The sequence below is a fragment of the Nilaparvata lugens genome, chromosome 8, assembly GCF_014356525.2.
Source record: "Nilaparvata lugens isolate BPH chromosome 8, ASM1435652v1, whole genome shotgun sequence".
Lineage (NCBI taxonomy): Eukaryota > Metazoa > Arthropoda > Insecta > Hemiptera > Delphacidae > Nilaparvata > Nilaparvata lugens.
Genome location: NC_052511.1, coordinates 46165586 through 46191897, shown reverse-complemented (window position 1 = coordinate 46191897; position 26312 = coordinate 46165586). Strand labels below are relative to the sequence as shown.

At 34.1% G+C, this 26312-nt stretch overlaps 2 protein-coding genes across 6 annotated transcripts in view; both read right to left on the bottom strand.

The window, feature by feature from the left end:
* The window catches only part of LOC111049257 (CLIP domain-containing serine protease 2-like), a 37616-nt gene extending 33924 nt beyond the window's left edge, over window positions 1-3692 (bottom strand). Inside the window, exons 1-2 of one of the 5 annotated variants that reach the window (XM_039434935.1) lie at window positions 3674-3692; window positions 2059-2121 (exon numbers count right to left, since the gene is read on the bottom strand). In XM_039434935.1, the coding sequence (XP_039290869.1) occupies window positions 2059-2116 (58 nt within the window). In that variant the 5' untranslated portion in view covers window positions 2117-2121; window positions 3674-3692. Of the gene's footprint in view, window positions 1-2058; window positions 2122-2294; window positions 2314-3083; window positions 3589-3673 lie in introns of those variants that run through there. The other 4 variants (XM_039434932.1, XM_039434933.1, XM_039434934.1 and 1 more) reach the window with 4 other exon arrangements.
* Window positions 3693-7592: 3900 nt separating this feature from the next.
* LOC111049256 (chymotrypsin-C) lies at window positions 7593-25721 on the bottom strand. Its single transcript, XM_039434931.1, is given in 9 exon segments — window positions 7593-7796; window positions 8361-8468; window positions 13058-13227; window positions 15687-15785; window positions 17634-17681; window positions 17684-17796; window positions 20714-20837; window positions 23155-23298; window positions 25402-25721. Coding segments are annotated over 9 exon segments (996 nt in total). The 5' UTR covers window positions 25460-25721; the 3' UTR covers window positions 7593-7664.
* Window positions 25722-26312: the final 591 nt, after the last annotated feature.

Below are 26312 nucleotides of genomic sequence, written 5' to 3'. Positions count from 1 at the left end.
ACCATGGGATATCTTCTTATGCTTTATATTTTGTCTGAGGGTTAAGTGTAAGAGAGGGCCGACTGCGCCCTAACTTCGCCCTCCCAGGTATAAAATAAAGGTAGTCTTTCTATTCTCTTAGACAGTATATAGTGAGGTCCACGTTATAATGGCAGTATTTGATCAACATTGGTGTTGCTTTTCTTGTCTATCATTCGACAAAGCAGATAGAGCTATCCTTTCTTAGCTCCGCAATGTTGCCAGATCGTTTTTTATCATATATGGATATATTGTTAATCTACAGAATATCTAATTTCAATTATGAAAGTCCATTATGAAACTACAAAACATCTCAAAGAATTTGGAAATATACAGTGTATATCTAGGCGTTTGCTACTCATGAGCTATATATTTGTGTATCTGCCACACGCTAAATAAATTATTTGATCATTAAAGAATATATTTTCTAGAAGGATAACATATATAATTGATTATTTCCAACAAGAATGAATATATTTCATCAGATATACCGGTATCAGTTTTAGATTAGATTAGATTTCTTTATTTATGTATATTACAATATTCACTGGCTTATACACCAATTTACATTAAATGACGGTAATGCTAATTATTGAACGAATTTAACAAAGTATAGATAATTAATCAATGAGAATAAAGATTAAATGCAATTAGAATAACGATAATATAATAATGTGTTGTAACTTCATAAATCGGCGGTGTTTCAACAAATAATTGTCGATTCTTTAAGAAGGATATAAAATAATATCCTTCCTATCAACTCACGACCGGGATCCTCTATAGTTTTCAAATCAAATCAATCAATTTTATTGCCATTCTTTTTCCTACAAACAATTGAAACAAAAACATTCTTATAATGTTATAACTAATTATAATCTAAACTAATTTAAAAACATATTCAACGAATGTTTTCCTTTATTTTAATATTGAAATAATGGGCTCTCCCAGAAAAGCTAATGCTTGAGCTCTGGAAGAGAGTTCAAAAATGTTAAAGGTAATTAGGATGGATGTCTAAGACAATTTAATTAGTACCAGAAGAAACAATATGCAATATAACAATGTAAGCACTAGAACAAAAAGTCAATTAATCTTCTGAAATCTCAAGTCCGAAGTAAACTTTCCTACATACCCACTTTCTTATTTCATAAATTAAACACTTAATAATTCTATTTAGAATGAATTTTTCAGGTAGACAATTTATTATTCTATGGCAATAGAAGGACAATTGTTGTTTGCAAGATGTAAGTCTAGTGAATCGGTTATTGTAGGTATTGAAAACATTTGGACGTATTAGATATGGTGTATTACGAGTAGTGAATTTGTCTTTGTTTTTATTAATGTACAGAATTGCGTTAGTTACGTATGTTTGTATCAATGTTGGTAAATCAATTTTTTTAAATAGTAGTCTACTAGGGTACATTCTCGGTCTTCCCAGGGCTGCTCTGATAATATGTTTCTGTAGAACAAAAAGTTTATTGAAGTGAGTATCCTGAGCTGCCCCCCATGCCTCAATGCTATATTGAAATAAAGAGTGTGCACAAGCAAAATAAATGTTTCTAATAATACTTGGATGTTTAATTTTATTGATTTTGTAGAAAATATAAGTCAGATATATTAATTTTGAGCAAAGGTGAAGTATATGAGCATTCCATTTCAAGTTTTGATCTATAATTATACCTAAGTATTTAATTTTTTCAACTTTTTCTATAACTTTGCAAGAGCAGTCCACAGAGACTTCATTATGGTTATGCATTTTTAGCTGTAATCTATTGGGAGGTTGTCCGCTATTATTTGGTGAGAATGCAATGAATTTTGTTTTGTCTACATTCAAAGTGAGAATGTGAGTTTGTAACCAGTATTTAGACTACTGGTAGTGTTAACCAGTAGAAAGACTTTCCTCTATAGAAGGCGGAGGCAAGGCTGAGAATCGACTTCGGCGGTTGCTCCATTATAACGTGGATCTTACCAATAAAAGAAAATATGCTGTAATGAACTTTGAAATACTTTTACTTATTTGAAAGTAGGAGTCCGGTAACTTACCCTGGCTAAGCACAAGTCCTGGTAAGAATACTAGGAGGATATATGTTCGTAGACCCATTTTGCCTGTAAAATATAATTGAAGAATTAATGTAGTATTAATGGATAACAGATTCTATTCAGCATTACAAATTTGTCAAAGTTGCTTGGTTTTGCCCAAGCCTCACTTACTTATAGAGTATTATTTATATATAATACTTATAAAGTATTTGAGAAATTGATTGCATAGTCAAATTCACTTCGATATAAGATTTGCAACTTTGGTTTGAATTGGGAAGAACTTGACTATTTACAGATGGAATTAAATAGAGAACGCATTTATTCAAATGCTAATTAATATATAATTATTATTGAACGAAAATCCTAAATTAAATGCTGCAAATCACCCCGAAGACCTCTGCTACTGCAGACATTGACAACAGGGCTAACAGCTAGATGGAAATTCGATGAGAACTACTATCCAAAAATTAGTTGCCAGCCCGGGAATCGAACCCGGTACCTCCCAATTGCCAGTCAGGAATGCTTGCCCTTACACCAAACTGACAATCTCTGGATAGCAGCGCTCATTTTATACGAAGCCATAGCGGCCAACCAGTTACAGATGGAATTAAATAGAGAATGCATTTATTCAAATGCTAATTAATATATAATTATTATTGAACGAAAATCCTAAATAAATGCTGCAAATCACTGAATGGGTGATTTGCAGCATTTATTTAGGATTTTCGTTCAATAAAAATTTAACTTGACTATAACCATTTAGAAAAGATAGCATAATAAGATATCCCATGGTATAGGGCATTTATGTTGCAAATTTAACTGTTGAATCGAGCCGATAGTTCTGGCAGTTGTTTTTGGTGAAGCTATGTGACGCTGGTAGTCTCTCATACTGTGCCGTTCTTATACTCTCACCCCAACAAAACAGTAATAATAGACAGTTGTCGACAGTAATCGGCTTGAAACTTGGAACATAAGCTACCCATACCATATCTTCTTATGCTATCTTTTCTCTGTATGCTATAACTCACCGTAACTTACTTAAAATAACTAAAACTTAGCCTACACGTTTTCAGTTGGGACAGAGTGTAGTTTAAGCTCATATGTGGACGTGATGATGTCAGAATATTCTAGTGTTTAATTCGAGTTCTAGATCATATAAATCATATTACGAATTCGAAACTACAACTCTAAATATTAAAAGCTAATTTTCCAATTATTGACGAATGAAAATTGAAAAATAGATTGATATTTACACATTAAAATTGTTCAGAGATTGGCTCTATGAGTTTGAAAAGTGGTTTTCTTTACTTCAAACTTTTAATTGCCGGTTCGCACAAAAGCCGGTTGATTTTTAATCGTGATAAGTCCCACGAGAACCAATCAGAGAAGCCGTCTTATAAAATAGGCCTTCTCTGATTGGTTCTTGTGAAATTAATCACGGTCAAAATTTAACCGGCTTTTGTGCAAGTGAAGTAGTCCTTGGGTATAGGTATGTAAGCTAAGTTAATAGTACTACTTGTGGAATGGAGAGTTAATTAATTTTGGAGTATCTCTATTTATACCAGAGTATTTCTGAATTCTAATTACATATTTCAATCATGCTTATTGAAATACTTACCTCGAATCACCTATTTTTCCCAATAAAATTCTTCGAATGTTGAAAATACTGCCTCCCAATCTTAGTTTGAGAAGATGATTTAATTGGTAATTAAAACTTTAAAACTTAAAATTGGTAATTTAATAGAACTAGAAAAATTTAGTTTTGATTGGATTTATCAAACCAAAATACTGGATTCAATCTTAGTCTATAGGGAAAATTAAATCTTCTCAGAATTTTTATTTCAATTAAATTTTTCACATTAAAAATTGATTGGTTCAGTCTCATTTCTAGGGGAGATTCATGTACCCCATCTTAAAACCTCATTGATATGATTTATCGTGAGGTCCACGTTATAATGGCATTGGAGAGAGATACGAGAACAGGGTTGCCGATTCTCTGCCTTGCTACTGCCTTCTATAGAGGATAGCTGATACCAGTATATCTAATGTGATATTTATCTCTTTCCTGTATAGGGCTACTTGTAATATAAATATGAAGAAAATAAATAAAAATCTCAGTACCCTTTTTTTTAAACATGTTGTGATAAAATATTTTAAAAAAAAGGGTACTGAGATTTTTATTTATTTTCTTCATATTTATACTAATGTGATATTAACTGTTCATTCTTGTTTGAAAAAATTGTTTCCCATTTGCAAAAAAATAATTTTTTTTAAATGATTGGATAATGAATTTGCATAATTGGGATTGAATATTTTGTTGATTTATTATATTTTTACATTGTTGAAAACCGATCTGGCAAAGTTTCGAAGCTAGAAAAGGATAGCACTATCTGCTTTGTCGAATGATAGATAAGGATAGCAACACCAATGTTAATCAACTACTGCTATTATAACGTGGTGCTTTATTTTCCAGATCACGATTTAAACTCAATTCCCACACAACGGTGACAGTGATCAGTGAAAAATCACTGTAGCTTTATTCTTCAGATTACGATTTAAACTGGATTTCCACACAACAGTGAAAATATAATTTCCATTAGCTCTTATTGTAATATTCACACTCAGCCCGGCCGAGTTAGTATGAATACTACCATTATAACTTATTAGAATCATATTTTTCACTGTTTATAGTCACTTTTGACTATAGAAGAATCTTCAAGATTGAAGGAGACAGCTCAGCTGAGGAAATATCTCTGAATGAAAGCATAGAGTAAAGATAGAATAAGAAGATATCCTATGGTATAAGGCGTTTATGTTCCAATTTTCAATGTTGACTCAAGCCGATAGTCCTAGTAGTTGTTTTTGGTGAAGCTATGTGACGCTGGTAGTCTCTCATACTGTGCCGTTCACACACTCTCACTCTCTCTAATAATAGACAGTAGTCGACAGTAATCGGCTAACAAGAATCAGTTTGAAATTTGGAACATGAACGACCTATATCGCGGAATATCTTCTTATATGTTTTGATGTTTACATGAGTTTGTGAATTTGAGTGGAATTTAAAATATTTTTTTGCAGTTGTGAAGGAAGAGTTTTGTTTGGATTCGTATTTGGAAATTGATCAATCTGATAAATTCAAAATTGTAGTAGATACATTTTTTGGACTCAAAATTGTGTACGAATTATCATTTAAGTTATGTAAGTAGCATAACCTTTAGACTGTGTATTCCAAATTAAGGTTTGAAGCAGTTTTGGGCAAATGCCTGTTGTTTTTACCTGAATTGTATTTGCATATGAATAAATAAATAAATAAATATTCTATATTTTCTGTATGAATCTACCTATTCAATATGACCTAATCTACCTATTCTGTATGACCTATTCATCTACCCTGGCCTGCAATATAAAGGGCCCCATACACTAGGGAACTTGGTTCGGGGAACCAAGTTCGTGTAGGATTTGCCCACACACTGTAGTGGGGAGAGCGAACAACCGTTCGTTACTTCAGTGTCTTTAGGGTTTAGAGATCAGCGTTTCAAAGTTTGCAGCTGCTGTGGGAAGAAAATACATTGAATAATATATAGATAGAATATATCGCCCTGGCGGACGAACTGAAGTCTTAATCCAGATTGAAGACCAAGTTCGTCTCGAATTTGGTTCGCGGTTCGCCAATTTTCCACATACACTGGGGATCTTGGTTCGCAAGAACCAAGATCGCTGATCCAAGTTCCCTAGTATATGGAGCCCTTTAATCTTGATACTCAAGTCTTGATCTACGTGAAATAAGGTATCGCAACCCGAGTATTGAAAATTAGAAACCTGCTCAATGACACTACCATTCAGAACTATTTTAGATCTTCCCCTGGAAAGCCATGCCTTTTGGTTCAATGGGGGAGTGATATCTAATGAGGGAAAGAATTGGCTTATACACGTACGGGATAGGAAATTCACGAATGACGCATCATCACGTCTCAACTACAGAACTGATTAACTTGAAATTTTGCATATAGATTCTTAATTCACTTGGAATGGTTATAGGACTGTTTTAAATTCTCCAAAATTTCAGTATTGTATTTAATAGATTTCATATTTAATAGATTCCACATCAAATACAATCCAATTGGAAATCGCTCTTTCTATGTTCAAAAAAAAAATTCTGTTATCATAGGAAATAATATTAAATATACTTCATATCGAATACATTCAATGGAAATTGGAAATATCACTTGCAGGTTAAGGTCAAAACAATACTTCTCTTATCATATTATGTAATCCTATTATATTAAGCGAGCAATTTCTGTATTTATGTATCTGGTTATTTTTATATCTGTTATTTATGTTTTACGGATCTCGAAAACGGCTCCAACGATTTTTACGAGGTTTGGAACATAGTAGGTTTATGATATAAAGATTCGATTGCACTAGGTTTTATCCTTGGGAAAACTCGCTGAACGACATTTAAAGGATATCCTTGGCTGAAACAGCTGTGGATAGTGAAAAAGTGAGTGAGCGAGTGAGTATGTGAAAAATCAAAATATCGCATCCGCGAAATTCATAAGATGACGTATAGCCAGCTGTGAAATATAAACACGATCATTTTAGAGAATTGTGTTCTGTTTATCAGTAAATAAAAATAGCGAGCGAAACTCGGTGCCCCGATATCAATATTTAATATTTGAAAAATATCGTATCCAATATATTGGAATTTGGAACATGAAAGTCATATATCATGAGATATCTTCTTATGCTATATTTCTCTGACACTGTTCAGAAAACCTATAGTTGGGTGCACGTTATAATGGCAGTGTAGGAAGATAGGAGCAAAGGGTTGCCAGATCTCTCAGCCTTGCCACCCAAAAACCTGATACTGGTATATCTGAACAATTTAACAGTTCATTATTGTTGAAAATAGTTAATAATATTTTATTTGTCAAGAGAATATATATTCTTTAAAGATATGTGATAATAAAATTTCTTGATTGAGATTAAATATTTTGTCAATTAGTTGAATTTCTACATTGTTGATAAACGATGTGGCAACATCGCAATGCGTAAAAGAGATAGTGCCATCTGCTTTGTTAAACGATAGACAAAGATAGCAACACCATTGCCATTATAACGTGGACCTCACTATAGTTAGGTACCATAGCATAAGAGAATGTCCCATGGTATAATTAGTTTATGATTCAAATCTTTTCACCACACTGCACAGAAAGCAGCTGTTTTCCAGTCCCTACGTAGATCTGAAAGACATTGTTTGCAGACGACTCTCGTCTGACGTCAGAACATGGAACTAAGAAAGGTGATCAAAAAACAGCAATATATCTCATATAAATATATTGTTTATTTTTGTGTGTGGCGAAAAATAGCATTTGCACCACGGGCAAAAATGTTTTTCCGGCTCTCAATCTTTTCTAGTCCTTGGCCTACGGCCTCGGAATTGAAAACCGATTTCGAGCCGGAAAAATCTCATTTTCTGCTCTAGGTGCGAAATATACTATTTCGCTAAGGTAGAGGTCAAAATAATAACTCTTTTATCATACGTAATAGTATTTAATACATTTCATATTCAATAGATTTCACATCAGATGGACTTGGAATTGGCTGGCTCATTCGGATAGCCAACCGGCGGGTTCCATATTATCCAGAATCCATTCAATATAGTAGCGAACTCTGACAAAAACATTCGGATAGGTGTACTTTAAAGTGGTAGCAGTTTTGGAAAAACTGGTGATCCCCACCTGTGAATCAATCAATCATTCCCATTGATCGAATATTATGAATAAATATATAGTATAATTACATGAAAGTGGATAAAAAATCTGGTGTGGCTCACTCACACAACTTTCCTTGCCTTTTCCAAATTGATCACGTGACCCTAGTGTTTCCGCGCATCTCAAGTCTACTATTCAAAGATTTGAGCCAGCTGGTGACAGGGCAATAACCCTGGAGACACACGAGATCTGCTATCTCTTCATACTTTGTGAAAATAATTAATGACTTAGAATTTTGTGAAGTGAACAACTACACGACTCAACCTATTCCGGACTATGTGGAACCTTATCTGAATTTGGGAGAGGGATAGTACAAGGTTACCTTATTTTTTCTCTCTATCATTTTGATGATGCACTTATCTTATGAATCAATTGTTTGAATACGTGTTCAAAATTTGAAGCTGATTGATCAATTCTTTCTTAAGTTATTGTAGAACATACACACAACGGACAACGACTTTGGCCTTCAGTAAGTCAAACGTAAGAACTCGCTAACGCTCGTTCAACTATATATTATACTATATACAATACCTGGTAATGCCGTGGTGCACCCCCTTTATTTTCAGATTGTATCACCATTAGAGGGCCCCCCGAATCCCCTGTATAAGCGAATTTCTCAACCTCCCCACCAGCACAGATCTGAAACAATTTCAAGATTCTAATTCTTCAAGTTTTCAGTACATCAAGTTTTTGATTCGTATGGCCACCTCCATCGAATGAATACGAATGTGATGAGATATTATTTTTTCCTACAATTACGTTGAAAAGTGGCCATTGCTGCACTGATTACAGAACGCAAAGAATCACTTTTCCGCTCTAGTGCGGGAAAAATTTTTTCTGCACTCCAGATTTGCAACATGGCAACGCAAAATACTTAGTAGGTTATATGGAGCAACAGTGCAGCAAAATCAAAATGAAGTTGGTAACAGTGACTGCTGTGGCTGCTATAGTGAGCAGAGGTGCAACGAAGCACAACGAGCAAATTATTAAGATATTATAACCAAGGACAACGAGGATTTTAGGATTAAGGTTTACATTACATAAAGTAAGGATTACATTATTCAATGGTAACTGCAGGAAAAATTTAATGTGAAATACGTGCGCAAAGTTCCTCTGCTGCACTCAACAAACCATTCCGCCCTCGCCTACGGCTCGGGCGTAAACGTTTCTTTCGGTGCAGCAAACTGTTACTTTGCGCACTAGTTGCACAAATAACTATTCCTTCCGTTAAATACTATCATTCCTGATAGTTTGAGCGATTTTTATTGTTGACCATTTTTGCAAAAATTCATGGATTTCATAAAGAATGCAAATCTCTCAGATTTGGTTGATGTTTGGGCTATGGATAGAGGTTGACCTAACAAGTGTTGTGCTGTGATATGACACGTTTTGCTACAATACAGAGTGGGTTATTAATTATTATTAAACGAAAATCCAAATTAAGTGCTGTAAATCACCCCGAAGACTTCAGCTACTGCAAATATTGACAACAGGGTGAACAGCTAGATGGAAATTCGATGAGCGCTACTATACAGAAATTATTTGTCAGCCCGGGAATCGAACCCAGTACCTCCTATTGCCGGTCAGGAATGCTTACACTCACACCAAACTGAAAAATGCAACTTCCAATAATTTATTCCCATCTGTAGAGTGAGTTATTCAGCGAAACATAAGATCCATCCTTCAAACTCAGATCAGAAAATCACTCATCTTCAAACGCTTATAACTCAATTCAATTTATTTTTTCCTTCTGAATACAATTCAATGCAGTTACATAGAATCTTGAGCAATAAAGTTTATACAATTCAAGAATGATATAATATACTTACTAAAAACAAACAACAAAATATAGAACTATACTAAACAATAGAACTCTTGAGCTATCACAATTTTATTCTTGTATAAAATTCTAGTATCAGATAGGAAAGAGCTTACATAGGCAAGAAAGGCCTGTGCGTAAGCTCGAGTTATCGTAACAATATGTGTTATATCTATAATTATAAAGAGAGATCTCAATTTTTATTAGAGATCTAAACTACATTAAAATAATTTTCAATTATGAAACTATAATCCCCATGCATTAAGAAGGGATAAAAAAAGTGGAAAACTAAATTATAAATTACTTTAAATTTAGAAATAAAAGATGATGAAAACCAAGGAATAGCGAGGAAGGCTACAATTCAAATAACAAATTCAAGTCAGGAAAACAGATCAGACAAGCATGACAGAACTGAAAAAAAATCTCTCTGAAGGCACCCAAATTGAATCAAACACGCGCACCCCCAGTACCAATGAGTGAGACGGCATTATCCTCACTGATATCAAACAGCCAGTTCTTCAAGTGCCACTTGAACGCAGAGTTAGAAACTACATCCAACAATCTATTCTGGTTGGAACGGAGAAGGAAATTTCGGAATAAAATATGAGAAATGTAAAAGCAATTTGTCATTGAAAACGATCTTGTTTGTTGTATTGTTTTTATACCTACTGCTGATGCTTATCTTGTATTATATGAATGTTCTGTGGGAGTAAATATTGAATGGAACTCCAACTCAAGAATAGGAGTGAGTTTAGTTAATGTGATGACCTAATATTGTTCCTCTTGTAAAGTACTATCATTTATGAGAGTTTGAACGATTTTAATTTTTGACCATTTTTGCAAAGATCCATGATATTTTTTATCATGGATTTCATGAAAAATGCAAATCTCCCAGATTTGGATGATGGATAGAGGTTGACCTAACAAGTGTTGTGCTATAATAGGAGACTTTTCGCTACAATACAGGGTGAGTTATTCACTCAAACATAAAATCCTCCCTCCATTCTTAGATCAGAAAAAATCACTCGTCTTCAAATGCTTATAACTCAAAAATAGGAGTGAATTTAGCCAATGTGATAACATATTATTTTAACTCCCGTTAAGTACTATCATAGAGAAACAATAGCGTAAGTAGATATCCCATGGTATAGGGCGTTTATGTCGCAACTTTTACTGTTATCCCAAGCCGATAGTCCACGTAGTTCTATCCTGTGCAGCTGTGTGACGCTGGTAGTCTCTCAAATTGTGTCGTTCATACACTCTCACCCCAACAAATCAGTAAAAATTGACAATAATCGACAGTAATCGGCTTGAGATAACAGTAAAAGTTGCGACATAAATTCCCTATACCATGGGATATCTACTTACGCTATTGTTTTCTCTATGGTACTATCATACCTGAGAGTTTGAACGATTTTAATTTTTGCAAAAATCCATGATGTATTAAGTGAATACCATTGAAAGGCTCTGAATGGACTCCGAATCAGTATCAAAAGCGAAGTAGGCAAAGGAAAATATAAAATATGGATCGACAATGTTCCCAAAGAGATGGAATGCACCGGTTCGCAAGAGGTTTACTGGGGGATTCCATTACGTCAAGTTTTCAGTTTGTCAAGTTTTTAGTTAGATTCTTGCGGAGCACGGGTTACCTGCTAGTAGCCTATAGTCAAAAATAGCCTAAAATGATATTATAATCCTATTATATGAGGCGAGCAATTCCTGTATTTATATATCTGGTTATTTATGTTTTACGGATCTCGAAAACGGCTCGAACGATTTTTACGAAGTTTGGAACATAGTAGGTTTATGATATAAAGATTCGATTGCACTAGGTCTCATTCTTTGGAAAACTCGCTGAACGACATGAAAAGGATAATTCATCCTTGGAAAACAGATGATAATTTCGTCGTCTCTCGATAACAGAAGATGCGTGTGCATCTGTGTGGGAGAGAGACAGAATTATGTCCAGCTGTGTAATCATAATCAATCAGCGAGAAATTTTATCTAGCTGGACAATTTAATCAATATAATCTGATTTGACTCCTAATCTAGAGAATATCTTTAATTTTCAAAGTTGATCATTATTTGACAATTTCAAGTGATTAGTGAGTGTTATTTTGTTATAAAATTTGGTTTGTATATAATCTGAATTATATATTTTTTGTTTTTGAATGTTTGAACAGAAAATTGAACCTGAATTCAAGTGTATGGAACATAACCTACTTTCTGAACTATTATTATAGTGTATAATCAAAATCGGGAAAGAAGCAGTTTAGGGCTGTGCCTGTTGGTCCTTCCCCAATCATTTTAAAGAATTGTGTTCGGTTTATCAAAAGTCAATAAATAAATAACGTGCGAAGCTTGGCGCCCCGATATTGTTAATGAAATGATATTGCCTCACTCTTTATATAGTAACATAGTGATCTGCAAATTAAGGGCCGTTTTATGAGCTCGGGATTCAGCTACGTTCTAGACTTTAAACAGCTGGAGTCAGAAAATTGGCTTTCCGAAACAGGGCGTAGTCATAGTTTTTATGATAATCTTTATTTTATTTATTTATTTATTTATTATTTATTTATTTATTTATTAGATAGAGCGAACAATACAATAGTCGGAAAAGAAAAAAACAGGCTATTGCCCAAACCTTCTTCATTTCCTGATTTTGTCACAAATCGTCCAAATATTATGTAGGTTATGTTCACTTCAATTTCAACACCAAATCTTCAATCTGAAACTATGAATCAGAATAAAACAAATAATTTCAAATTTAGATAGATTGATAATGAAACTTCCGTTAAAAACAAAAACCAAACTTCAATATTCACAAAATATAGAATAAAATCACTTAAATTTTGAGCTCGAAAATATCACTTTCACCATAGCTACAACAGCTGTTGTATTTTCTCATTTCTATGATTGGAAACGTTTTCCTTGACGAAATGAAACATTCTTAAATAATTCAAAATAGCTAAAACTTTACACTATTCTCTTTTGTGCTCAATTTTATAGTTTTTCAAAATTCAATTTAAATGTTAATTATGACTACGCCCCGTTTCGGAAAGCCAGTTTTGTGACTCCAGCTGTTTAAAGTCTAGAAATTCGACTGAGTCATTGTCAATATTGTAGAACTGTTCCATAATTGAATAAAAACACAAATATATGTTGCCAAATTCTACACTGTCAATAGTGTAGAATTTGACAACATATTTGTGTTTTTATACACTGTTGACAGTGTAGAATTTGGCAACATATTTGTGTTTTTATACACTGTTGACAGTGTAGAATTTGGCAACATATTTGTGTTTTTATTCAATTAAAGTCCAGAACTCAGCTGAAACCGGCAGTTAGTTGCAAAAACTGGCGAAGAATACATTATTATTACAGATACATTTGAATACATTTTGATTACCTGTGAGTTGAGTACAGATCTATTTATCGATTCAACAAGCTCTTGACAGCAATCTGCAATATAGTCTATGCACTGTTCATCGTCTACTATTGGAAAATTGGGCAGATAGCGGAGGTCATTATCTATTACAGGATTGTTTCTTTCCAACGAATTATTCGAAAATACGTCCTCTGCAAATACATCATAAAAATATCATAAATACATAATAAAAATATCATAAATACATCATAAAAATATCATAAATACATCATATCTTCATTATCTACGATTGGAGAAATGGGTGGATAGCGTAGATAATAAGTCATCACTGGAATGTTCCTCTCCAACCCATTCTAAAATTCTTCCTCTGCAAATACATCATAAAAATATCATAAATACATCATATCTTCACCATCTAAGATTGTAGAATTGGGTAGATAGCGTAGATAATAAGTCATCACTTATGGTTGATCAGCTGATAGTTGCAGTGATAGTAGTTTTAATTTTTCTTCTCAAAATTTTCAAGTTTATTTCAATATTATTGAAACTTTCGGATTGTTTTGTGTTATTTCCGGCTCTTATCAACCCTTCGAAATTCAAAATTCATCAGTCATATCTCGAATACGTATTCTCTGAGTGTTAATCTTTGGTGAAAACAGAAATTTTAAACTTAACCTCACTTTGGACTATTTATGTGCCAAAATCAAGGAATTGAAGAAGTTTTGGGCAATTGCCTGTTTCTCTTTCCAAATATCGTGTTTGTGACTGTTCTAATAAATAAATAAATAAATCACTGTAATGTTCCTTTCCAACCCATTCTAAAATTCTTCCTCTGCAAATACATCATCGAATACAATAAATAATGAATAAATGGATCATATCTCCATCATCTACGGTTGAAAATTTAGGTAAATAGCGTAGATATCTTCATAACTGTAATGCTCCTTTTCAACTGAATCGAAAATTCATCCTCTGCTAAATTATTTTTCCTATCGACCTTAATTTTCGAGATCTGTAGATTTCTCGATATTTTTCAAAAACGTGGATAGCTAGGGAACTATTGATCTGATTCCTAGTTGGAGAATATCGTTGAAAAGAGGAAGGAATTCCAATTAAGATCCTTTGATCCTTTGACGATTTTGATCGTACGAGTGCTCAAAGTTGAAGAAAATAAATTCGATGAATTTCAATAGTTTGAACGCTCATAAAACGTTCAAAAACCTCAAACAAAGAAACTATCCAGATGAATATTATAGGAAATATTTTCCTCTTTCCAACCATACCCTTCAAATTAGATTTCGACTTATGTTTTCTAGGAGTTCTCGTTTTTAAAAAATATCGAAAAATCTATCGATCTCGTAAACTGAGGTCGATATGAGAAAATATTACTTTAACTTTCTTGTTACAAATTCCATCTAGAATCTAAAGTCTTCACCTGTTCCATCTGTATAATCATCATTATAGATTATTGTATAATAATAATTTTTACTTTCCTTGCCCTATTACCATAGGTAAGGAAAGTATTGCTTTCCTAAAAAAATTAAGGTAGCCCAATTTCTAAATTTCTATACGTTTCAAGGTCCCTTGATTCCAAAAAAGTGGTTTTTGGGTATTGGTCTGTATGTGTGTGTGTGTGTGTGTGTGTGTGTGTGTGTGTGTGTGTGTGTGTGTGTGTGTGTGTGTGTGTGTGTGTGTGTGTGTGTGTATGAGTGTATGTGCGTCTGTGTACACGATATCTCATCTCCCAATTAACGGAATGACTCGAAATTTGGAACTTAAGGTCCTTACGATATAAGTATCCTACACGAACAATTTCGATCTGATGCAATTCAAAATGGCGGCTAAAATGGCGAAAATGTTGTCAAAAACGGGGTTTTTTGCGATTTTCTTAAAAACGGCTCCAACGATTTCGATCAAATTCATACCTAAAATAGTCATTGATAAGCTATATCAACTGCCACAAGTCCCATATCTGTAAAAATTTCAGGAGCTCCACCCCATCTATGCAAAGTTTGAATTTAGATTCCCAATTATCAGGCTTCAGAAACAATTTAAACAAAAAACTCCAAATGGAACAGATTGAGCATGAAAATCTCTACAATTAATGTTCAGTAACATTTTCACTTAAAATTTAAAATAAGCTAGAAATTCGAGAAAATGTTATTATTTCAATTGCAAACTGTTAGCAACATTACTGTTGATTCTATTTAATCATTCACTATGAAGAGATAGCAGACCTCGTGTGTCTCCAGTGTTATAGTCCTGTCACCAGCTGGATTAGATCTTTGAATAGTAGACTTAAGATGCGCGGGAACACTAGCGTCAGGTGATAAATTTTCATTGAAAGTTGTGTGAGTGCGCCACACCAGATTTTTTTCTATATTAATTTATTCCACAGAGAATCAGATAGCAAGTATTGTGTTGTGCTGGTTGCCTATACTACACAAAGCAGGCGCTAAACGTTCAAGGGAGAAAAGTGATATGAAGAAGAAAAATAACGGTGAAGAAGAAAAAGAAGATCAAGTGGGAGAAGGAGAGGAAGAAGAAGAAAAATGATGTGATGTGGAGTTGATAACAGAATGTGTTCTATAGGAGGATAAGAAGGCTTTTAAAGGAAAGGGTGAGTGTTGAAATATAATAATTTACTCACTGAAATCGTAAACTCCGAACCCAGCAACCGAGGCCATAACTCCAGTATAATCCTCTTCCAGCAGTCTTCCATGCTCCAGACAAATTGGACCAACAGTGTCTGTTACATAAAACAAATTTTATAAATTTAAAATAATTTAAGGTAAGAATGTAATAGTTAAAACAAATAAATGTTTCATCATAAAATATATTCTGGGCTGTTTATGCGAAACGCGGAAAATATTTTCATGAAATTTGACAGGTATGCTGTTTTTTGAATTGCGCGTCGATGTAGAATTATACTAGTAGTTCTGTGAACAGTAGACCTCACGCAGTATTCTCATCCACAAGTACCTGATTAAAACTATAGACCTTATGGAAATACAGCAATAGACTGGCTTCTCCACACATATGTGTAATCACTTGTCAGCTGATTTATGATGAATAATTCTATAGTCTGATTTTCACTCCAATATTGGCGTATGAAGGTGGCTCCTTTTTCCTTTTATATTATACTTGAAAACTTGAAATGCAAAATTTCCAAAAACCTTGTATATACGTCGACGCGCAATTAAAAAAGGAACATACCTGTCAAATTTTCATGAAAATCTATTACCGCGTTTCGCCGTAAATGCGCAACATATAAACATTTAAACATTAAGAGAAATGCCAAACCAATTCGAATTGAATCTTAGACCTCACTTCGCTCGGTTAATGATGTATCACACAATGTGTGTTTATATTCAAAATATTTTAGTTACAGCCCCTCACTTCCTTGAGAACTAAAACTTCAATCAGCCGCCATTTTGGATACAAGTATCATAGACAATTTTTATTGGTGTCATATTTCATGTTCCAAAAAGGTCTTAAAAATGATGTACCATACAATGGGTGTTTACATTTAAAATACTCGAGTTACAACCCCTAAGTCATCCCCTTATGAGGGGTTGAAATTCAGTTGTACGTCAAAAGGTAGAGTAATTGACCAATAACTTATCCTGAAAGTTACAGTATTATATCTACAACAGTCTCCAACTTATTGGCCCATATGAATAAAACCAGAGCAAATGCTCATGAGCAAGAGCATGGAGCATAAGGTTTTGCTCATGAGCAAAAGGTAGAAGCAAAAGCATTTGCTCATCTTTTTATGAATAAGCTGTAACTTATACTCTTACCTTATACTCCTGAACTCTGGAGCAAATGCTCACGTATTTTAAAGATTTTTCATCAGCTGATTCGCTTTTGTAGCCTTACTTTGTTTTTATAGCTCACGGAAGCGCTAAATATGCAAGTAGGGTGCACCGCTTGTTTTTGCGTTGTCTGTTCTATTTTCTATTTATGAATAGAGTTTCAGGTTAGTTGAGTTCTGAATTTTGAAATAATAGCGTGAAAAAATGTCATCTCTATAATAATCTTCAGCATATTCTTATAATATCAATAGCCTTCTTATAATTGTCTACACTCTCATCTTCTTAAATGCCTATTTCCTATTTTGTGATAGCTATCTTTATAACAGGTATCTTTTGTATTTATTCTTTTGTAGGAATAATGATGATATATATCATGGTTGAATCTGAAAAGAGTTTTATAGTTCTCAACTATTGGTTGTGATCGTATCTGGTATAGTTTCCTCTTCCTCATACGAATTAGTTGAGCCATTTTACTATGAACAAAAGGTGATAAGCTGCTCTAGACTAGACTCACCTTTTTGAATCATTTGCTTCAGAAGTTGAGCAAATGCTCTAGTCTATTCATACAATTTTGAGTATAAGCTTTCACTTTTGAGCAATGCTCAAACTATTTTTTTGATGAGCATGAGCAAAAGGTTTTGCTCACGTTTATTCATAGAAAATGATGTTAATGCTCCATATTTTAGAAGTATAAGCAAATGCTCAACTTTATTCATATGGGCCAATGAAGGGTTCCCTTACATGTGACTCACTCTGTATAGATATAGCTGAATACTTACCAGAGAATTCGATAGTTCCTTTGACTCTGATTATAGCTATGTCATTCCAAAAAAATATGTGGTTCTGTACTCAGGATGTCTTATTACATATTCGCCATGGTAAACTTTTTTCTTCTTGTTCGGTTCTGTAATGGGTCCGATTTCAGGTATTGTGAATTCAATACTGCAAACCAAAATAAATATTCAATTATTATATAAAAAATCTGGTGTGGCGCACTCACACAACTTTCCTTGCCGTTATGAAAATTGATCACTGACGCTAGTGTTCCCGCGCATCTCAAGTAGTCTACTATTCAAATATCTAATCCAGCTGGTGACAGGACTATAATACTGGAGACACACATGAGGTCTGCTATCTCTTCATAGTGAATGATTTAATAGAATCAACAATAATTTGCAATTGAAGAATCACATTTTCTCGAATTTAAAGCTTATTTTCAATTTTAGGTGAAAATGTTACTGAACATTAATTGTAGAGATTTTCATGCTCAATCTACTCCACTTGATTCTCATTGTTTCAATTGTATCTGAAGCCTGATAATTGGGAATCTATCTGCATTGATGGGGCGGAGCTCCTGAAATATTTACAGATATGAGACTTGTGGCAGTTGATAGAGCTTATCAATTACTATTTCAGGTAATAATTTGATGAAAATTGTTGGAGCCGTTTTCGTGAAAATTGCGAAAAACCCTGTTTTCGACAACATTTTTGCCATTTTAGCCGCCATCTTGAGTTGCATTTGATTGAAATTGTTAGTGTCGGATACTTATATCGTAAGGACCTTAAGTTCCAAATTTCGAGTCATTCCGTTAATTGGGAGATGAGATATCGTGTACACAGACACACATACACACACACACACACACACACACACACACACACAACACACACACACACACACACACACACACACACACACGCACATACAGACCAATACCCAAAAACCACTTTTTTGGATTCAGGGGAACTTGAAACGTATAGAAATTTAGAATTTGGGGTACCTCAATTTTTTTCGGAAAGCAATACTTTTCTTACCTATGGTAATAGGGCAAGGAAAGTAAAAAACTTTGATTACCTTTTTGGTTAGGGCTATTCTTGAGGCCGGTTTCCGAACTCGGGATTCAGCCAAGTTCTAGACTTTAAACAGCTGGAGACAAAAAATTGGCTTTCCGAAACGGGGCGTAGTCGTAGGAGGAGGAGAAGAAGAAGAAGAAGAAGAAGAAGAAGAAGAAGAAGAAGAAGAAGAAGAAGAAGAAAGAAGAAGAAGAAGAAGAGAAGAAGAAGAAGAAGTAGAAGTGGAAGAACAAGAAGGAGTAGAGGGAGCAGAAGAAAAAGATGCTTCAAACATGAAATTTTTAAATTTTCAAATGGACATATCTCCTGAACGGTGAGAAATTTTGCAAATCTGATTCCAGATTCGTGTTTCTCGCATAAAAGACCATAGGATCACGAGGTTTTCGTGAACCAAACGTGGACTAAACGCCCCGTTTCGGAAAGCCAATTTTCTGACTCCAGCTGTTTGAAGTCTAGAACTTAATCAAATTCTGAGCTCGGAAACCGGCCCTGAATCAAATGAGAATCATCATTCTGAGGTTTATATAATTACTAGCTGTCAGGCTCGCTTCGCTCGCCATATCCGTCTACCCAGGGGGCTCCGCCCCCTGGACCCCCGACTGGATCGTCCTAACATATGATAAAAATGCTCAAATGAAAAATGCAGGCGAGCGAAGCGAGCCTGCTGATCTCATTCTTGGACGATCCAGTCGGGGGTCCAGGGGGCGGAGCCCCCTGGGTAGACGGATATGGCGAGCGAAGCAAGCCTGACGGCTAGTAATATAATATTCCCAGGAGTATCTCTGATTAAAGTAGCAGTGCCCAATCAATTTTTCCGCGATAAGTGCATTTCAATCTTCAACTTGGTGCCAACCTAACAAAGTCAACTCAACCTAATGCCAAACTGACAAAATTATTAATTTAGTTACCAGTTAACAACTGTTTCGAAGAGGTACTCTCTTTAGATTATAGTTCTATATTAACATATGGTATGGACATTTTTCAATTATTAAATTAAGAGAATAAGAAGAACATACATGCCAAAAGACGAACTTTAAATCCTTAGAGTTAAAATATTGCCAAAAGATTTCTTAGTGCGCCTCTAAAGGGCCAACTGAACATACCTACCAAATTTGAACGTTTTTGGACCGGTAGATTTTTAGTTCTGCGAGTGAGTCAGTCAGTCTTCTTCTTTTTTATGTGCCGTCTCCTTTAAGAAGGTTGGCTAACAACATGGCAATTTTGATTTTTGAGGCAACCGCCCTGAAAAGATCAATGGAACTACTGTTGTACCACTGTCTCAAGTTATTTAACCAGGAGATCCGTCTTCTTCCTATACTTCTTTTGCATTGTATCTCTCCTCTCATTACATGACCCAGGTATTGCAGTTTCCTGATTTTGATGGTGATCATGATTTCTCTGTCCTTTCCCATTCTTCTTAATACTTCCTTCATGGTTGTTCTGCTAGTCCAGCTTATTCTGAGAATTCTTCTATAAGCCCACATCTCAAATGCTTCTAGCCGGTCGGTGTCGTTCTTTTTAAGAGTCCAGGCTTCCATTCCATATAATAGAACTGGAAATACGTAGCATTCTTAATTTGAGATGCAGGCTAAGATCAGTACTACTCAGTTCGCTCCTCATTTTATTAAAAGTAGCTCTAGCCTGTCCAATTCTTGATTTTATTTCTTCGGAGTAGTCATTGTTGTCAGTGACAATTGTTCCCAAGTATTTATATTTGCAGACCTTCTCCACTAGCTCGCCTCCAATCCATAGTGTTTCTGGTTATTGTCGGTGTTTCGTTATTGTCATAAATTTGGTCTTTTTGGTGTTCAGTGTTAGCCCTCTCTCCTCGCTGGTGTTTACTACTTGATCCAGTAGACCTTGTAGTTCTTCTACTGACTTACAGTCAGTCAGTGAGTGAGTGCAATTTCGCTTTTATATATATATAGATATATATTATATATAGGTTTATATTATAGATTGTTGACATTTATATGAGGTTGTTATAAATTTTGAAAATACTCACTTATGTAGTTCATAGGGCGGATCGACCACGAAGCAGTGAGCAACTGACAAAATGTACTTGGCATTTAATATTGTTCCAGTACAAGTAATTGGGGATGAGATCGAATGTGATTCATTTAATTTTTCTGAAACCAATTTAATTCATACAATTAGTTATTCATTCATACAATAAGTGAATCATCAAAATGATAGGGAGAGAACAAAATAAGATAACCCTGTGCTATTTCTCTCCCACATTTAAGCTGCCTCTACACCAAAGTTGATAACTTAATCCTTATAGATACTATTAGATTGAACATAACTTATCATACACATGATGAACATATGTGTGTTTGTCAAGTTCCGTTCAATCTAATAGAATCTATAAGGGTTAAGTTATTAACATTTTGTTAATAACTTTGGTGTAAACCCGGCTTATATAGGGTTACACAGAGTCTGAAATAGGTTGAGTCTTTCAGTTATTTGCTTCACAAAATTTCCAGTTCTTAAATTAATATGATTGAATAAAATTGATAAGTTCCAATAAATATTTAAGGGCCGTTTGCACACTATATTCATTCATTTTTATTCATTTATACAATAAGTATATTATCAAAATGATAGGGAGAGGAAAAATAAACTATAGTGAGGTCCACGTTATAATGGCAGTGGAGAAAGGTAGGAGAAAGCGTAGCCGATCCTCTGTCTTGTCAATGCCTTCTATATACGGTAGCTGATACAGATTTATTCATGTAATATTAACGGTTCATTCTCGTTAAAAATAATCAATTATATTTTATTGAGAAAGAAATAAAATTTTTCAATAATTTCATAATGAATTCTATATACGGTAGCTGATACAGGTTTATTCATGTAATATTAACGGTTCAGTCTCGTTTAAAATAATAAATTATACTTTATTGTGAAAGAAATTATATTTTTCAATAATTTCATAATGCATTTTTATAATTGGGATGAAACATTTTTTCAATTAATTATCAATTCTACATTGTCAAAAGACGATCTGGCAACAGAGCAAAGCGAGAAAGAGATAGCGCTATCCACTTTGTTGAACGCTAGACAAGGATATCAATACCATTGCTAATCAAACACTACTGCCATTATAACGAGGCCCTCACTATAACCTTGTGCTATTCCTCTCCCAAATTTAGATAACGTAGCAGATAGTCCGATAGTTCGGATGGACACGTTAAGCCGTTGGTCCCAGTTGCCTAAAAAGCAGTCGTTAGGTCATGTCAGAGGCCCTGAAATTGATCAGTTGCGACCTGAAAACTCTGACACCAGACCTGAGTCAGCCAGGTCACACGATATTATTATTATTATCAGTCTTGCAGTTCTTCAATTTACAAAATTTCCATTAAGAATAGATTACGAAACTACATCAAGTTAATCTGAGAGTAATTCACTTTCAATATAATTTTTATATATGTTGAAAAAGGGCAAAGGAGTGAGTCAATTTTGTTGTCCAACGAACTTGACCTGTAAACAGGTTGGAAGAATATGTGTTCAAAAATTTTACGCTGATCAAGTCTTTCTGAAGTTATTGTAGAACATACACATACAAACAGACGGACAATGACTATGGCCTTGAGTGAGTCAAAAGTGAGAACTCGCTGACGCTCGTTCAATCATAACTATCATACAATGAGAAGGTGTAGCCAGCTCTCACCGATGGCTCAGAGCAGGGGTCTCCAACCTTTTTTATCTAAGGGCCACATTGTTAATTCTTGGGAGGCTTAGAGGGCCAATAACAAGGATGTACGTGGAATTTGACTTGTGGGGACACACACGACGGGGGATTTGGGGGGTGTGAAATTATTATATTTCCATTAAAATAAAATGAGGAGTTTTAAGTAGGTTTAATTAAAACACAGGAAGAAACAATCCAATTCATTTCATTTCAATACAAAGTCCAATTTATTGAGTGTAAAAAGGTCATAAGAAAACTTGACAATGCATGAATTTAGCAAGTTAAACAAAATGCTAATGAATTTTTTATAGTAATAAGACAACTTGACAATAAACGAGCTCACAGAAAGTTACCAAACTGGAAGAGAATATTTATTTTTAGTGAGAAGATCGCATTTCTTTTCCACTTGAAATGTCCGCCCATTTAGGATCAAACTGTGTGGTTCCGATCATTAAAATTGTTTTCAAATGTTCATCTGACAAGGAAGATTTATGTATTTGGATTCAACAAACTTCATTTTTTGAAAATGTCTGTTCACACTTGTAGGTAGATCCAGAAAGAGAAAACATAGCTTGAGCATGGTTTTTTTAATGTTTTTAGAGTCTTTTTCTGGGAGAGACATGTACATTTAAACATTTAAACATTTAAACATTAAGAGAAATTCCAACCCGTCGACTTGAATCTTAGAACTCACTTCGCTCGGTCAATAAATAGCTGAATAGATTATGAATAAATTGATAATGATAACTCACCTATCAAATTAGCTGTTATTAAAACCATCCAAGGAAATTGACCTGCGGTAGCTTTTGCTCCATGATGAATTTGTCGTTGTGCTGCCTTCGGTATTCCACATCTTTCCTCATTTATTAAATTGAAATTTTTGTGCTGGTCTATTCCTGTAAAAATTTGTAGAAAAATCCACTCTCTCCGTTAAATGAACAAGATTGACTTTCATTAGTATATTCCATGAGAAACAAACTGAGAAGCTTCCATTTCAAGGCTTCATTTGATTCTAATCAAAGTTTAACAGGCTTTTGTGCAACCAGGCCTTAGATTCACTCAAAATTGAACGCATTCATTGAATTCAAATAATTTAGAATTATTTTTCATTCTAAGCAAATCGTTCTTATTAAATACATAGTAAATACATCTGTCATATTTTGTATAGAAACGTTCCCAATCATTTAAAACAGTCTGAAAATTACAGTATTAACACCTACAAGCAACATTTGAGTAGATGGTTACTAGAAATTGGCAGGGATGCTGCAGAACAACTGAATCAATCCGCCTTCTTATTCAGAACTTGATCTCATAGTGAATTTGCTATTTATTAATGAGTAGTATAGCCTTTAAGCTACTATTTATATATTTGTCTGTATATACTAGTAACCAGTATGGAATTTCATTATGTGCAATTTATATTCTTGATTTGCTGATGAATGTTAGTAGATTCAATTACAATAGTTTTTTCGCCACACCGCACAGAAAGCAGCTGTTTTCCAGTCCCTACGTAGATCTGAAAGACATTGTTTGCAGACGACTCTCGTCTGACGTCAGAACAGGTTTCTTTTCGGCCTAGGCCGGAAAGAGTACCCTTACCAGCCGCTAACATGGAACTAAGAAAGGTGATCAAAAAACAGCTGATCAAAAAACTTTTCATTATTCAATAATTAAAACATTTATAATAATATTATCTTATTGTCATTTGAAAGAATAGAAAGGTATGAACTCAACCTCCCACATAATTGAACATCATCTTTTAGGTTATTTAGACAAATCAGAATAAAAAATAAAAATACTTGGACAATTTCCTGATATTCAGATTACCTCAGATTTGCTAGAGCTATCACCTTCTACTTCTGCTTTCGAAGTGCTTAGTAAACAACTATTCTCATATATATATATATATATATATATATATATATATATATATATATATATATATATATATATATATATATATATTGTTTATTTTTGTGTGTGGCGAAAATAGCGTTCGCACCATGAGCAAAAACTTTTTTTTCTGGCTCTCAATCTTTTCTAGTCCTCGGCCTACGGCCTCGGACTTGAAAACCGATTTCGAGCCGGAAAAATCTCATTTTCTGTTCTAGGTGCGAAATATACTATAATTATAATATGTACAAACCATGAGAACATAATCTCAATCAACTTGAAAGAACTGACTCTCCACTCACAGACTCAAGTCTTTGTGGACAGAATTCACTCTTAAATGTGTAAATGAATTTTATACATTTGTATTGTTTTGTGAATAAAAAGCTATTTGATTAATATTGGCTGCAAGCAGCCAGGTGATGAATGGGATGTTAGTATAGAGAAAAATCTCATGGATCTTGTAAAGGACACAGGTATTGGTTTGCCCAACATTTGGTTTCCGAGCTCAGGTTTTAGTAAGTTCTAGACTTAAAACAACTGGAGTCAGAAAATTGGCTTTCCGAAACGGGTCGTAGTCTTAGGTTAGGTTAGGTTAGGTTTAAATAAATCTTTATTTTCTCATTATTGGAAACGTTCTTCCTTGACGAATTCAAACATTCCTGAACCATTCAAAATAGCTGAAACTTTACACGATGTTCTCTTTTGTGTTCAATTTTCTAGTTTCTCAAAATTTAATTTAAACGTGGACTACGTCTACGGAAAGCCAATTTTCTGACACCAGCTGTTCAAAGTCTAGAACTTAGCTAAATCCCGAGCTCGGAAACCGGCAGCGGTTGACGTGTGAGGCTCTTTGAACCTTTTGGAACCTTCAATCGGTCCTATCAAACATCTAACTGTAACGATAGTACATCTACAATCGTTCTTATATAAATCAATGATTCTTATATGATATATATGTGTTCAATCAATGAGGCAATTTGAGATGAGATTTTCATGTCTGTAATCAGTCATTTTATTGAAAAACTGTCCGATATTTATTTTGCATAGATAATTTATATTTAGAATAAATGGAAATAATAAAATAGCTAAAAAATCAATTAACTTACCCTGGCTGACCACAAACCCTGGTAGAAATACCAGAACAATATATGTTTGCAAACCCATTTTCCCTTCTGGTATAGAAATGAACTTTATGCAAATACTCCAAGTGCTTCCATCCCAATTCAAGATTACTTTAATTATCTTAAGAATTTAAATGAAACTCAAAATGCAAATTGAAAGCGAATTCTCAATTGGCGTATACAAGTGGAAAAAATAATTTAAAATGTTTGAAATGGAATAAGAGAGATTACATTTTGTTCTTAGCATTCAATTTTGATTCCCGTGTGATAATTTTTGAAACTTTCACATTACTAAAATGATTGAAAGTACAGCTTTATGATTTCAATAACTAGTTTTCATCACTTCAAGTCTTTAATTATTCTTTGTGAAGTAAAAAGTTATCAATTTTTAAGTACCGTAGGCTACATCTCTATACCAGAATAACCCTGGATTTCAATAGATCTTTTCCAATCATGCATATAAAACTGTTTCATCTCGATCAGCAGCTATTCTCATTATATTCCCTGAATCAAAATCCAATTTTTACTTTCCTTGTCCTATTACCATAGGTAAGGAAAGTATTGCTTTCCGAAAAAAATTAAGGTACCCCAATTTCTAAATTTCTATACGTTTCAAGGTCCCCTGAGTCCAAACTGGTTTTTGGGTATTGGTATGTATGTGTGTGTGTGTGTGTGTGTGTGTGTGTGTGTGTGTGTGTGTGTGAGTGTGTATGAGTGTATGTGCGCCTGTGTACACGATATCTCATCTCCCAATTAACGGAATGACTTGAAATTTGGAACTTAAGGTCCTTTCACTATAAGGATCCGACACGAACAATTTCGATCAAATGCAATTCAAGATGGCGGCTAAAATGGCGAAAATGTTGTCAAAAACAGGGGTTTTCGTGATTTTCTCG